Source organism: Anabas testudineus, chromosome 3, assembly GCF_900324465.2.
Source record: "Anabas testudineus chromosome 3, fAnaTes1.2, whole genome shotgun sequence".
Classification (NCBI taxonomy): Eukaryota; Metazoa; Chordata; class Actinopteri; order Anabantiformes; family Anabantidae; genus Anabas; species Anabas testudineus.
The window spans coordinates 19243627-19256926 of record NC_046612.1 but is presented as its reverse complement, the minus strand read 5'-3'; the positions used below and the strand labels follow the sequence as shown (position 1 = coordinate 19256926).

The following is a 13300-nucleotide window of genomic DNA, read 5'->3' as shown; positions in this document are numbered from 1 at the left end:
TATTGTCTTTGGTGCCTTTGTTCCTTCCAAACACAGGCATTAAAATGAAATCAAAATTGGGGCAAAATGTGAGCACAAAGCTGACAGGATTGTTTTGTCTTTGCGTATTGTAGCTATTCTCCCAGAAGTCTGTGGGGAACACTCGACGGCGAGAGCCTCCTTTCAACTCCATTCACTAAACGTAATGACACTCAACCGCAGACTATCGCAGGTCAAGGAGCAAACACCTTCACTTGTCAGCCACCTGTCAGATTGATGTGGAATACCTGTGGGTGGGCCCCAATATAGCTCAAATTATATACCGCTGCCTTTTAGATCACCCTGGTCCAGCATTCACAGATCTGGACAATGGAACAGATTGAAATCAAAGCTACAGAAAAGTCTGCTACATACTGTACGAGCCTTGCTCCAGAGACTTTGTTGATCAAACCTGTACCCTTCTTAAATGTGTATATGTGTCATGGAAGCTTGGCTGAGCCGGTGTCACACAGGTGGCTCTGTTTTCTAAAACACATTTTAGCATCAGTATTCATGAGCAGCTCGGCAGGAGGACACGACCTTGGTAATTAATGTGTGTGAAGTCAGAAAACATCTTCTATTTCATTTATCTGTTTACTGTGTAATTTATATTCAGTTATCCATTTGCCTCATACTTATCAAGTGGATGCTCTCAGCAGTGATGCACCTTGTTAATAACTGAGCTCTGGCGATAGCAACAGGGGTTCAGAATTTTTTTTAGGAGTGACTTAACTGGTGGAGTAGGAAGACCAAATCCTTGCCTTGCCATTGTTTTGTGGGGTGTGAAGTCAATTGTATTTAATCCTTTACTAGTGCACAAGATCAGTCAAATGCAGATATTCACTGCGCCACTTCAAGCACTGCAGAAATATCTCTCTGGAGTGGGTGGGTGGCAGTCAACCACAGAGGCTGATAAATCTATTGTTTTGTTTTATCCCTTTACATATTAGAATCTTTAGCCTTGTAATAAAAACAGAGATATGCAGTTGTTGGCTACTGTCTTGCAAATGCAATCACTTTTACTGGTTGGCAATCACAGAGAAGGAGAATGGATAAGACAGGAGTAGTCTTGGTGAGGAAGGCTAGATGGCTAGGTCAGTCTTTTATGTGTGGCAGGATGCGGCTGCCAGGCTGGTTGCAGTTAATGTTTCTTGATTTAATCCAGAGCTCTCTGCCTGCCCATGCATTGCACTGGTAATATACCCAGAGGGCTCCTCCTGTTGTAAGTGGAACAGGAGCCTCCCCGGATTTATTGCAAAGAATATAACTTCTCCCATCTGATTAATCTGTCTAGTTCACGAACCAGGGAGAGAGAGAGATGCATCTGTCACTTGTTTCAAAGCTTTGTTTTTTTTTTTGTTTGTGATTTTTAGCGTACGTGGCCTGCTTAGTCTTTACAACCCATGAAAATGATTTAAATACTAGTAGCACTAAATTAGCTTGAAATATACAGTATTATACTGTCCAGATACCCTTATAATACTTGCAGGGGTTGTAGAGACCAAGTAGGCGAGTTGCAAAAGTCAAAAGACAGGACGTGTAGCATCTGGACAGGAACTCTGACATCCGGGGAGGGGGAGGTACAAGATCCGCCAAGGGAGGGTGTGGTGCTTGACCTCCGACCTTAAACAAAGGCTATAGGTCAAAGACAGAAGATAGACTGCAGCTGTGTTTCAACATGCAACCCCACTGCCATGCCAATCACTGTAATTTGCCTAGACAGATGTGCCCCCACCCAATTTACCAAGCATGCCTCAACAGGAGCAAACAGTAAGAAAAGAAAAGATAGAAGGAGACAAGGATGAAAGGAACACTAGAGGCAGGAGTAAGTTAGAAGATACAGTCAGAGGTAGGAAGAGAGGTCAATAAGGCTCCTATCTCCACATGCAAGGCCTCGTTCTTGGTAGCTACCAGGGAGTCTCAATCCACTGCAGCAGTTTATTGAAGGCAGCTTGCCTTAGATTAAAGGATTCTTCCCACAAGATTTACCCACCCCCCCCACCATCAATACCCTCCTCCTCCTCTCCCCACCTCATTTTACCCTTTCTGGCAGCCTCCACTTGCTTCTTTCGCCCTCTTCTGCTGTAGAGCTATTTGTTCTTCTGCTAGGGAGGTAGGACTTAATCATGCCATGCTCTCCTAATGCCAAGCCCTTTTAACATCTAAGATCAAAGAGTGTGAGTTTGCCTAATGCAGGATTACATCGAGATACGGGACCTGGCAGTCTCCCTTCACTCCACCCCTCCACCTCCACCACCGGCGGGTAGCTCCATTAGGCTCAACGCATTGCTCATTTTTCCGCAAGAGCTCCCTTGGGCTAAGAGCCAATTATGCAGTAGTGTGGCATAATATTTCATACTCTTCACATTGCATTACTCTATGCTAGTGCTGGCCGCTAACAGCTTCATGTGGCCCAGGAGGAAGGGTGCAGGCTGCTAACAACTTCATATGAGTAGAGAGAGATTGGAGAAGGGAGGAGAGGCAGAGAAAAGACGAAAGGAGGAGAGTTCTCAAGTGCATGATGCTTCATTAGGAGTCAGGTCTGTTTCCCCTCCTTACAAGGAGAATAGAAGAGGTGCGCATGCATTTTAGTTCAGGGCAGGTGCTGTTACATATTTTTACAACATAAGTGGAAAACAGAAGATATGTATATAGGCTTTGGGTTCATGATTTGAAACATTATATGCAAAGTTTAAATGAAAAACTTCTATTCAGACAACAGTTGAAATGATAAAGACCGCAGAGCAGCAGTAAGTTATTCCATATTTCTCCTGCACATCTACCTTTTACAGCAGCCAGACATCCTTTAGGATAGTAAAACCCAGCTGTATAAATCATATTCATGATTTTATATATAAGTATATTTTGCACACAAATCTATCTACAGACAACTGAAAATTACTTTTAAAAAAAGGGAGAACTGGTGAATGTACTTCCAGGCACATTGCACCACAGAACAAACCATGCAGGTACCTCTCAATAACATGGCTATTGCACAGTAAACACCAATATGTCCTCATTTGTTTTTGCCTGACTGCTATGGTGGATTCAAATTGTCACTTTTCGGCTGATGTAATGTGATGTAAATGTACATTCACGTGCCGTTGGTTTAAAAGAGACATTAAATGCTGAGTTTGGTGTTCATTGTTTTGAAAAGGAAACATAGAGGGAGCAAAGTGAGAAAGGAAATTGGTGCTTTCTCTTCACCTCTTTTCTGACACAGCAGACATTTGTAGCCCAGGGCAAGGCAGAGCTGGTGTGTTATTTTGCTGTACTCAGGGAGGTTACACTGTGTGCTTTTGTGGGTGTTCAGCCTCACAGGCTCTCTTTTACCTTTTCTTCAACTCCCCCTTTCTACTGTCATCAATTCATTAACAGCCAACTGCCACCGTCATATTTAAGAAGCCTCTGTCTTACCATCACACACCCTATCAACATTTACAATTCTGCTCCATGATTTTCACTGGGAGATATGGGAGACTCAAACATGGCATGTAGATGAGGGTAAGACAGAGAAAGTGTCCTCCATACATTCATATTGTTTATAGTCTGTGCTTAGCCTGCACACTGATGTCCCTGGCTCCAATTTCAACTATGTAACAACAAGGAGGCAAGTAGCTGAAACTTTTAATGGGAAACTATTTTATCTCCCTGTCAGATCAGTTTAAAAATGCTTGATCCTTCATCATACTGTTAGCTATACATGAAATGTGCATGTCAGGCTTTGTAAAATGTGTTGCTTTAGTTCTTTGTAAGTGCCCCTACAGTCATAAATCCTCATTTCTCATATGCTGACGGTGTTCTGCCCCACTGTGCCATTTTCATCTATAAACTGTTATAGCACAAACCTAGCATTAACAACCAGTCTTTATCCTTGTTTGTAGAAATACGATCTGGTGGAAGAGGGCCTAAGGAAGGGCCTGTAAGGCAGCTGCCCCTCTATGACACGCCGTATGAGCCAGCCGAGAACGGTAGCGACTCAGACCCTGAGCGCTTGCGCTGTCCAAGAGAAAGCCGACTGCCCCAGGATGATGAGCGACCTCCTGAGGAGTATGACCAGCCCTGGGAGTGGAAGAAGGAGCGGATTTCCAAAGCTTTTGCAGGTACAACAATCAGCTCAGAGATGACATTTTCTCTGCCCTATTAAGGCAACTTCAAATAACCATCAGCATAATATCTAACACAAAAAGAAGTATCTAAAACAATCATGTAACTCTACATACGCTGCCTTGCTCTTCCTTACAAAGTGATTTCAGCATGCATGTTGCTGAACAATATGGAAAACAAGCTTCTTCACCCTTGTTCAAAAACAGTGGTTTAACTTTCAACTGCTCAAAATATTTCATCTTTATCTGTTGCTCTGCTCTGTTAGTGCTGATGTCAAAGGCTCAGACAGTGAATGTGGTTATGTTCAAATTCACTTCAGGATAGCCTTTTGTTTTTTTTTTTCTAGCTTTTAACGCAATTTAATTTGAAACTGAAACTGTTTCTCGTCTGCTTAACTAAAGCCAGGTGTCTGTTTTTCCAGATCTAACAAATTTGATTATGCCTTCTGTCAGGTTTCGGGGTTCTGCCTCCACTGCTCCTCCTCCTGCTCCTGCTTTAACCTCTGTTAACACTTTATTTTCTCCCTATGTTAAAGTCCACTTGCAGGTGCCCAGTCTTCTGTGTGCTGTTTTTATCCTACTGCCTGTTTAATCTGAGTTGATGCCTGCTCAGGGGTTGGGGGTTGAGGCATGATTGGTTGTGCAGGTGCATGTAGGTGCATGTAGGTGCAGGTAGTCAATGCGATAGAAAGCTTGAGCATGGCTAACACAGCCATAACGTCAAACAGGGCTGTTCCTGGAAAAAATACAACTTTAGAATATAAATATGCACCCCAAATAAAACAAACAACAAAAAAAAGTCTTTCAATTTATTCAAGAAAAGAAAGTCAGCAAGCCTTGACTCTATTTTTCATCGCCCCTTTTCTCTTTATATTTTTTCTTTTTTATCCTTGAACAGCTCTGCTTTGTTATGACTGCATTAGCTACGAGGGCTCTGTAAGTGGCACTGGATCAGATCCCCACAGAAGAAAGGACTGCACCTCTAAAGCCCTCACAGGTACCAGTGGAGATGGGGCTGGGGAGGGTCTCTTGTCTTTCTCTATTTGTTTACATTAGAGCTGTGACAGTTATACCTGGATTTTCTGCTGCTTGCCCTAAACCGTGCGGTTTGCTGTTCACAAAGGCTAAAAACTGTCATTAAAATTGATGTTAAACACATGTTTTGCAGGTTATTAACTGATTCGGCATTTGATTGATTGTGAAAAAGGTTGAGAAAAGGTCACACGCTTCAAATACATGCTTGATTCGAATGACATTAACAGAATGCTGCTAATGTGATTGCCCAGTGCCTTGAGTGGACTAAAAATGGCACTGCCACTGGAAATTTTCACCAAATCAACCTTTCAGTGGACACGAGTGTAACAAGTGTAACACTTTTTAGTGCTCAGAATAAGGGGTGGTGGGGTGGTTAAGGGGTTGGAGCGAGTGAATCTATGTTCTTTACCTCTATGGGTGCTATGGAAAGCAAGAAACTAATGAAAACTAGTCAGAAAAATACAGATTTATGTAGAGCTGACTCACGTCTGACTAAGTTTACTGCTCTTTTATGGAGGCACTTTCCCAGTTACGTGATGAAAGTGGCATTCAAGGCACAGACTACAGATAATAAATGTAGTATATATATATATATATATATAGTGATATATATGTACATTTTCATTTTCTATTTAATTTATCTTTAAATGTACTTTATTTGGAATCCCACAGAAATTATTAATCCCTGGTTTAGAGATCTGAAGATGGTTCTTTATGTAACTTGAAACTAAAATTCTAGGATCTCAGATACAGTCAGTAATTGCATGTTGATGGACAGTCCCAGTAAGTCTTCCCTGATAACATCGTCTTTTCAAAATGTGATGGTGTAATTTCCAGCTGTCGTGTGTTTGAAGACTTACTTAGTAACTAAAACTGTCACAATAGCACAGTGATCATTTCTAATTTCTGTTCTGCTGACTAGGTGAGCTACAGTGACAGCCACAACAACAGAGTAGAGAGGGACAAAGGTGGCGCTGAACAGGACCATAATATGTAATATGTTTGAGTGTGTTCAAAGTCTCTTATGTGGCACTGAATAGTGGTAAGTTCCTGCATTTTATTAGTGGAAGAAGGAGGGGAATAAAGCCGAAAGGTAGAATTTGGTGCAAAGATGCAGGTAATGACAGTCCTTTGTACTAGTTACTTAAATATAGGATCATTTTTCACAATAGATGAAAAAATGCAAAATGATTTTTGTCTTGTGGCTGCAGCTCTGATTGGCATAGAGTAATCTAAGCTGCATGCATACTGTATGTATATTGTATATTACTATTTATCTTTAAACTTTTCCTCATGTTTTCTATCACTTAATTCCTGCTTCCTGTTTACTTGTGTGTATTATAGACACTGAGGTCTTAGGAGTCATGCTGTTCTGCCTCTGCCAGTCATTAGTTAAATAAGGGATGCTGCATTCCTAATCACTTTCCTTCTCTCCCTCATTATTTTTCTGTCAAGCAGCACTCAGAAGACTTTGTTTAGGTTGCTATTTACTAACACATGCCTCTTTCTACTCCCCTTTTACAGACAGCTTCCCTCTTTTGATGATGGTTAATTTAATTTCCATTGGATGTCAAAGTGTTGGCTGGGAATTAGAGAGATAAGGCTTTAAGTTGTCTTTCAAAGAAGAAAGCCAAGTCTAAAATGTATTCTGATTTATTGCTTTTCTTCAGTCTGTATTATGTTTAATTTAAGCAGAAATCATTCTCCGCTATTGGACAACAGAAAAAGGAAGAAAGATGAGAAAGCCGTGGGACAAGCCTTGTCAAAACAGGCTTGTTGCACTTGCAGGTGTCAGAGTAGCCAGGCCTTGGATCCAGACATCAAGAGGCTTAGAGAAAGTACTTGAACTCGAACTTTTGTGCCTACACCCAAGGCTGTGATCTTTCCAACCAGCTTACCTCCATTGTCAGTGAGTAATATACAGCTGCTGTATTTAAGTTCACTTGTGAGCCAGTTCTTTAGGACTGTTGACAGTGCCGTAATTCCCACCTCATAAGTCAATTCTGTGTCATCCCCCTTGGAACTGCTTTAAAAGTCGACTGAGTGCTGTTGTCAGATTCAGTCAGGTTACCCTGGTTAATCCTGGAGTTCCCCCTTCTTATGACTGTGTGAACCATTGGATGCAAACTGGCAGGCTTAAAAGCAGTTTCATAACCCTACTGTTGCTGACAATGAATTACACAATTTGAGCCTTGAGTCATAAGCCTGTGGCTCAGAGTGGGAACCATCTAGACACGTTTGCTTTAGTAGCTGTCAGGTCCAGATTGGGCTTGAATTTTAGAGTTGGTTAAGGGTCTTGCTTGATATTTAACTATCTGTATTGAGCTTGCAACTAGATAAATTGGGTTGTCACATAGGGCTCTTGTGGGTTTGATTGTAAGAGAACTTTTAGAGATACTTTTTCTAAACAATGTTGGTTGCTGAAGCACCTTTTAGTAAAACATAGTGCCTATATTATGAGGGAAAAACCTTGACTTTAGTGTTAATTATGAATGTATGGGGGGCGGCAGTAGCTCAGGTAGTAGAGCAGTCATCTACAAATCCCAGGGTTAGTGGTCCCATTCCCAGTTCCTCCTAGTTACCTGCTGAGGTGTCCTTGGAAAAGACACCAAAACCCTGCATTAGCCAATATGCACTGTCTGCCAGCTGTCCAACCACAATTTCCCCAAGGGACTCAATAAATTATGTCATTATCATTAATATTATTAATAATTTAAATCTAATCAAAGGAATTTGTGAACAAACATGAGAGGTGCTGACCACCTATTTAGAAGAGCAACTAAATACAAATATCATATGTCCCAACTGGTCCATTGTTCATTCTATTAGATTTTCCATCCATCCATCCATCCATCCAATTTCTTAACCACTTTGGCAAGTTACTGAAGCTATTTTGTGCTTTAAAACTGGTTCACTGCAGCTCTTCTACAAAATAGAAAATAACACATTATTAAATAGTTTCATAAAAGATTGTAAATAACATAGTTAAATTGGAATCACACAACATTTGTGATTGTCTAGGTGCTCATGTTGTTTGCCCAGCTTCGCTCCAGTGTGGTGATTTTATTTATTCCCCAGATCTCAGACCTCAGAACTGAAGGAACCAAGTAAAAATGTTGCAATTTCAGGCCTGATTCAAGCACTTCTCCGGGCAGGCAGCCTGTCTAAAACTATAGCTCATTGCAATGTTAGGTTTCCAGAGAGAGGTTTTCCTCTGTTGCTCTGTTTCTATAGTTGCTGAAGCACTTTATGGCTGTGTAATATCCGTGATTAATGAGACTGTTTACCATTTGGATTTTAGAGACTCTTTCCTTCCTTCACAGTTTATAGTATAACAATTATATGAGAAATAGAAGTGTTTGCAAACAAAGTATTAGCATGGTGAAAAAAGATAAACGTAAAAAAGAAACGGGATTGAAGAGATTTAAAAAGTACCAAGTATTACCTACACCCTTGCACTATAGCGGTATAATGCAATCTGTATAAAAGACCATTTGTCTTCATTAATGTTTGGGGGAGAAGAGCAGACTAATGTTCCCACTATAGCCCTTTTTCCTCAGTTGTCCCACTGTTCCTGTCACTGCCTGCAAACTCGCCTTTTCACAACACTTGGTCTGATATTATTATTCACTGCTGGCCTATCTCCTGACAAATACGCAATGGAATGTAAATTCCCTGCCTTGTTAGGGTGCCGGGGGGGGGGGGGGCTGTGTACTTGCGGTTCGGTTAATCACTCACCCTTGCAGTTCCCCCTTTTCGATAACAAATACGCACACTTGTAACAACCGCTTTCCTGCCTCCCTTCTAGCTGCTGAGTAGGTGATGGATGAGCCTGGAGGTGAAGAGTGTCAAAGACCCACTAGAAATCGACCATTTGGAGAAGTGCGTGTTTGTGTCAATCAGTGTAAGCCCATGTGCTTGTATATAGCTATGTATATGGCATTCTCACTCAAACACTGAGACATAGGCACGCCACTGTCAGAAATCTGAACCTCGTCACAGCAGGAATGGGATTGAGAGTCATTGTTACTTAATCTCCTTGCCCTCTGTTACCTGCTAGTAACTCCTTTCACTTGGCTTCTGGCCAGTAGGGTACCATGCATTTAACATGGGAGATAAGCAAAGGCGATGTCACTTGCTCCCTCAAGTCTTGGGGTGCTTTATGGTTTTTTTATTGAATCTTTCTGGGTTTAATGACCCAGAAATTTGAGGCCCAAGTCTAATGCCATAAACTAAATAATTGAATCAGTTATGGTCTTGCCTCTGCTTTTTTGCCATTGGGTTAGAGCCTGTTGTTTTGTGGGCGCCTTGACTCCGTCTCTCTGCTTGGATGATCTGGTTTCCCCAACACTCTCTGTCACTCCTCGTCCTCCTGGCCTCGGCTGCAACACCCTGCTGATAACCTTCCTGACAGCCCTCTTTCATGAGCCTCAAATGTGTCCTGCGTTCTTTCTCAGCGCCCTGCCACGGGTCTTATCTTCACTCACACACATTGGCCACACATAACAACACTGTAAACCTCCTGCACAAAATATAGAAGCCGTACACAACCAGCAAGCCCAATGGAAGCTCCTGCTGGCCGCCTGTCACTAACCCATCTTTTTCTTTTCTTCCTTCAAGAGCAAGGAAAAGGCCTACCTGTCATCTGGTCCCCATAACCCATTTTCTCTGCCACTTTCATTTTTAATGCAAACACGTAGTCCTTCAATACAGACCAGATCTGCAGTTTGAAAGAGAGCAGGAGCGTATAATGTGACGGATACAGTACTCAGAGAATTATGAGGTGGCATTTCAGTTCCCCCGGAGCATTACACAGTTGTTATCTGTAATGATTTTAGTGCCGATGGAACAAACATGTCTTCAGAAGAGACTGGTTTTTGTCTTCTGAGCTTTTCTGCTCATAATGCTCGGCATAAACATCACAATCTTCCACCTTGTTTGAATATGCATGCAATTAGCCAACCAAATTAAGCAGAACTAAATTAAATGGCATTGGTGGAAACAAGCATAGCTGGTGATTTATAGTGCTGCACTGTTTACAATGATGAAGTGCCATGGGCTAATGAAAAGCCTGGGTAAACAAATACCTTGCTTTAAAAATAGACCTCCTCCAGGAAGAACAAAAGAAGTTAAACTCCTATAAAAACGAAGGGACTTGTCCACTGTTGGAGTACTCTCAGGTTCTTTTGATGAACTGTACCGTCATCATAGCAGTAAAGCACATAATTTATCAGCTGCAGTGTTTACAACACTCCAGTTCACTGAATGATGGTACTCAGACTGATAGTCCAGCTGTCCATTGTCCCAACTGATGTTTTATTTAACCAGAGCTAGTAGGACATGTGAGTGACACATGAAGCTGTTGAACTGACATTGAATTTTCCTATTGACAGTCCTAGCATGGATATGTTTGTGTAGTTAACTGGAGTGAGAGGCGCTGCTTCAATTGAGAATTATTATTAGCCTCTATCCCAGTGTCAACAGGAAAAATTCTGCACTACTGTGGATTGAGGATTCTGCCGAGGAGAGGTGGCATTTACACTTAATTTGTTCATCTTTGCAACATTACTTCAGAGATAGGCGGCTGCATAGTGTAGGAGTTAAGATCTCTGGATACCGGGGTTCGAATCCCGGCTGTGGCCTACCTCCAGTAGGGGTCCTCAGACAAGACCTTCTTACACTTGCCTTTTACCTTTTATGTCACTTGCAAGTCGCTTTGGATAAAAGCGTCTGCCAAATGACTAAATGTAAATAGTCTGCAGTCATTAGGCTCTGCTATTTTCTGTACATTGTCTTTCAAGAAGGTAAAATACGCACACTGCAGTCATTTATTAAACAGAATCTGAATTCAATTCAATTTTATTTGTAAAATCACGACAAATGTCATCTCAAGGCACTTTACAGTGTTTAAGGTTTAACACTTTACAAATATAACTGTATAGAGCATTATACATAACTACGAATCATTGCATAGTTGTTTGGACAGCACCTTTCTTCAGCTCTTCTCTATGTGCTCTATAATAAGCAGATTTGATAACCAAAAAATCTTAGCAGAAAACACGTGTGAACGTGATTTACATTTTCTACTTGATATTCATCTCCAGGCTCATAAGCACTTAACCTGTTATTCTCACAAACCACAGTATGCCACCCACGGAGCTGACAATTAGTCAAACTCTGTATCAACCATTATAGCTGTTAACAGGTTTATTGTATGTTTCACAATGTGATGGGGCAGATATAGGAAAACGTCTGTAGCAGCATGATGAGCAAGGTCAATGTGTAAATGAGCTCTTATGTGCTTAGGCAACTGCTTTTGTCAATTTGAATGTGTCACTAAATTTGAAAAGTTTAAAGATGCATTCATCCATGTGGCAACATGGCACCTATGTTATTCGGGAGGACCCTGGGGCTTGCACTGTTCTTGAATATATTACAAGGTGAGGTAGTTTAGTCACCCGGAGTTATGCAAAAACTAAACACCAGCTTATTGAGTCAGTTTACCGTAATTTTCTAGTGCTAAACGTTATTATTCAGCTGTGCAACCAAGCAAATATGAGCTACCCAAATGGTCTCTTCGTCCTTACTGTGAGGCTGCAGGCATGCCTTCTGCTCCCAAAACAATTACACGCTAATCGGCAATGTGAAATGAGTATTAGGCTTTTAATCTCATAGGAAGAGAGTCCCCTACTTCACCCCAAAGTGGAGGAAGTTATATTATCTTCCAGAGTTTGTGACCTTCTGTGTCCATTTCCCGCAATCCATGCCCACCACACAACCAGCACAGACCTCTCCCATCAGGGTAGTTAGCAAGCAGCTCCTCCTTCCAGCCACCTTTCTCCAGATTAGCCCCCTGACACTGCGGGGCCAGCAATTTAATTGCTTGTCGGATTGAATATTCTCCAGTTTCCCCCTTCATCTACAGTAGCTTGCAGATATTTCTTCTCATTAGCATGTCCTGTACCACTACTCTGCTGCAATTCGCTGCCGGTTGCACTAGTTCGTAGCATTATGCTCATCCTCCCACTGAAACCCAGCCTGTATACCAGCAAATAAAAGACAGTGACACGCTAATGGTTATAAATACAGCTGCATTGTTTTATCTGAGGCAGCCAGCACTCCCTTTAGATGAAAGGGTGTTACTCCAGATGAAGATGTGACTCTCTAAAAATGTGACAAAATAATTGCGTTCACTCATTAGAATAAAATGCTGTGTTAAATGTTGATTTATTAGTCTTTAGCTGTTAACAGGAATAGTAGTTAGAGCAATAATCATCTAAACTACAACAAAGAACTGATGACATTTTTGCCAAAGCTCCAACTTCGGTCTTGTACGTCAACATGAAGCCTAATTTGCAATTAAGATTTTGGTGGATTCTGAAATTAAATCCAATTTAATGCCATCTTTCCAAATTTCTTGAATTTTTAATGTTAGTTTTTTCTAATGATATATTTTTGCAGATAGTTTTGGATCTTTCTGTTTTAGATTCAGGCTGTTCAAGTGTTCTTATAGGAATGCTAGGCTACTATGAAGGGATTGTACCTTTGTTTTTCTCTTTTAGGAAGAATACACGGTAAAACCTTTCACTGTTTTTGAATCTCGCCAAATTTAGTTTCTTTTTTTTACTTTAACCCACTTCGGTGACATCTCCAGCACCATGGACAGTGACATTAAAATGTTCTTAATAGCATTGTGAATTGCCTTGCTGGAAGATCTGTGTTTGTTTATCTATGTAACAGTCACATAATCGTACAATTTTAACTTTTAGAAGAACAAACGGTAACTGTCCAAAGCTTTTTGTAACACGAATGCTGTATTTCTGATGTTTACCTCAAGATCATCAGTACCAAAGATGAAATAGTTGCCACTGGGATAACTCTCTAGTGCTGTGTGTTGGATTTTTAAATACACTCCGTCTCTCCAACTGGACTTCCCAGATCATATTTCATTGTCTCTCCAGTACATGAAACAACATGCCCCCACTAACCCCTGCCCGCAGCCCAGTGTGTTAAATTACTGCAAGTGGCTGCATTGCAACTCAGTCTTAACAGGGCCTAACAATTTTCTTGGATGACAAAAAAACATTCCCTTTTCCATGACCATTCATTAAATATCCTCAGCTATTCAAAACATGCCCCTT

The 13300-nt window shown here is 41.2% G+C and overlaps 1 protein-coding gene across 2 annotated transcripts in view; it reads left to right on the top strand.

Annotated features, from left to right (window-relative positions):
• The window catches only part of LOC113173994 (SH2 domain-containing adapter protein F-like), a 103609-nt gene that overhangs the window by 73275 nt on the left and 17034 nt on the right, over window positions 1-13300 (top strand). Inside the window, exons 3-4 of one of the 2 annotated variants that reach the window (XM_026377611.1) lie at window positions 3903-4121; window positions 5023-5121. In XM_026377611.1, the coding sequence (XP_026233396.1) occupies window positions 3903-4121; window positions 5023-5121 (318 nt within the window). The remainder of the gene's footprint in view (window positions 1-3902; window positions 4122-5022; window positions 5122-13300) is intronic. The other variant, XM_026377612.1, reaches the window with a different exon arrangement.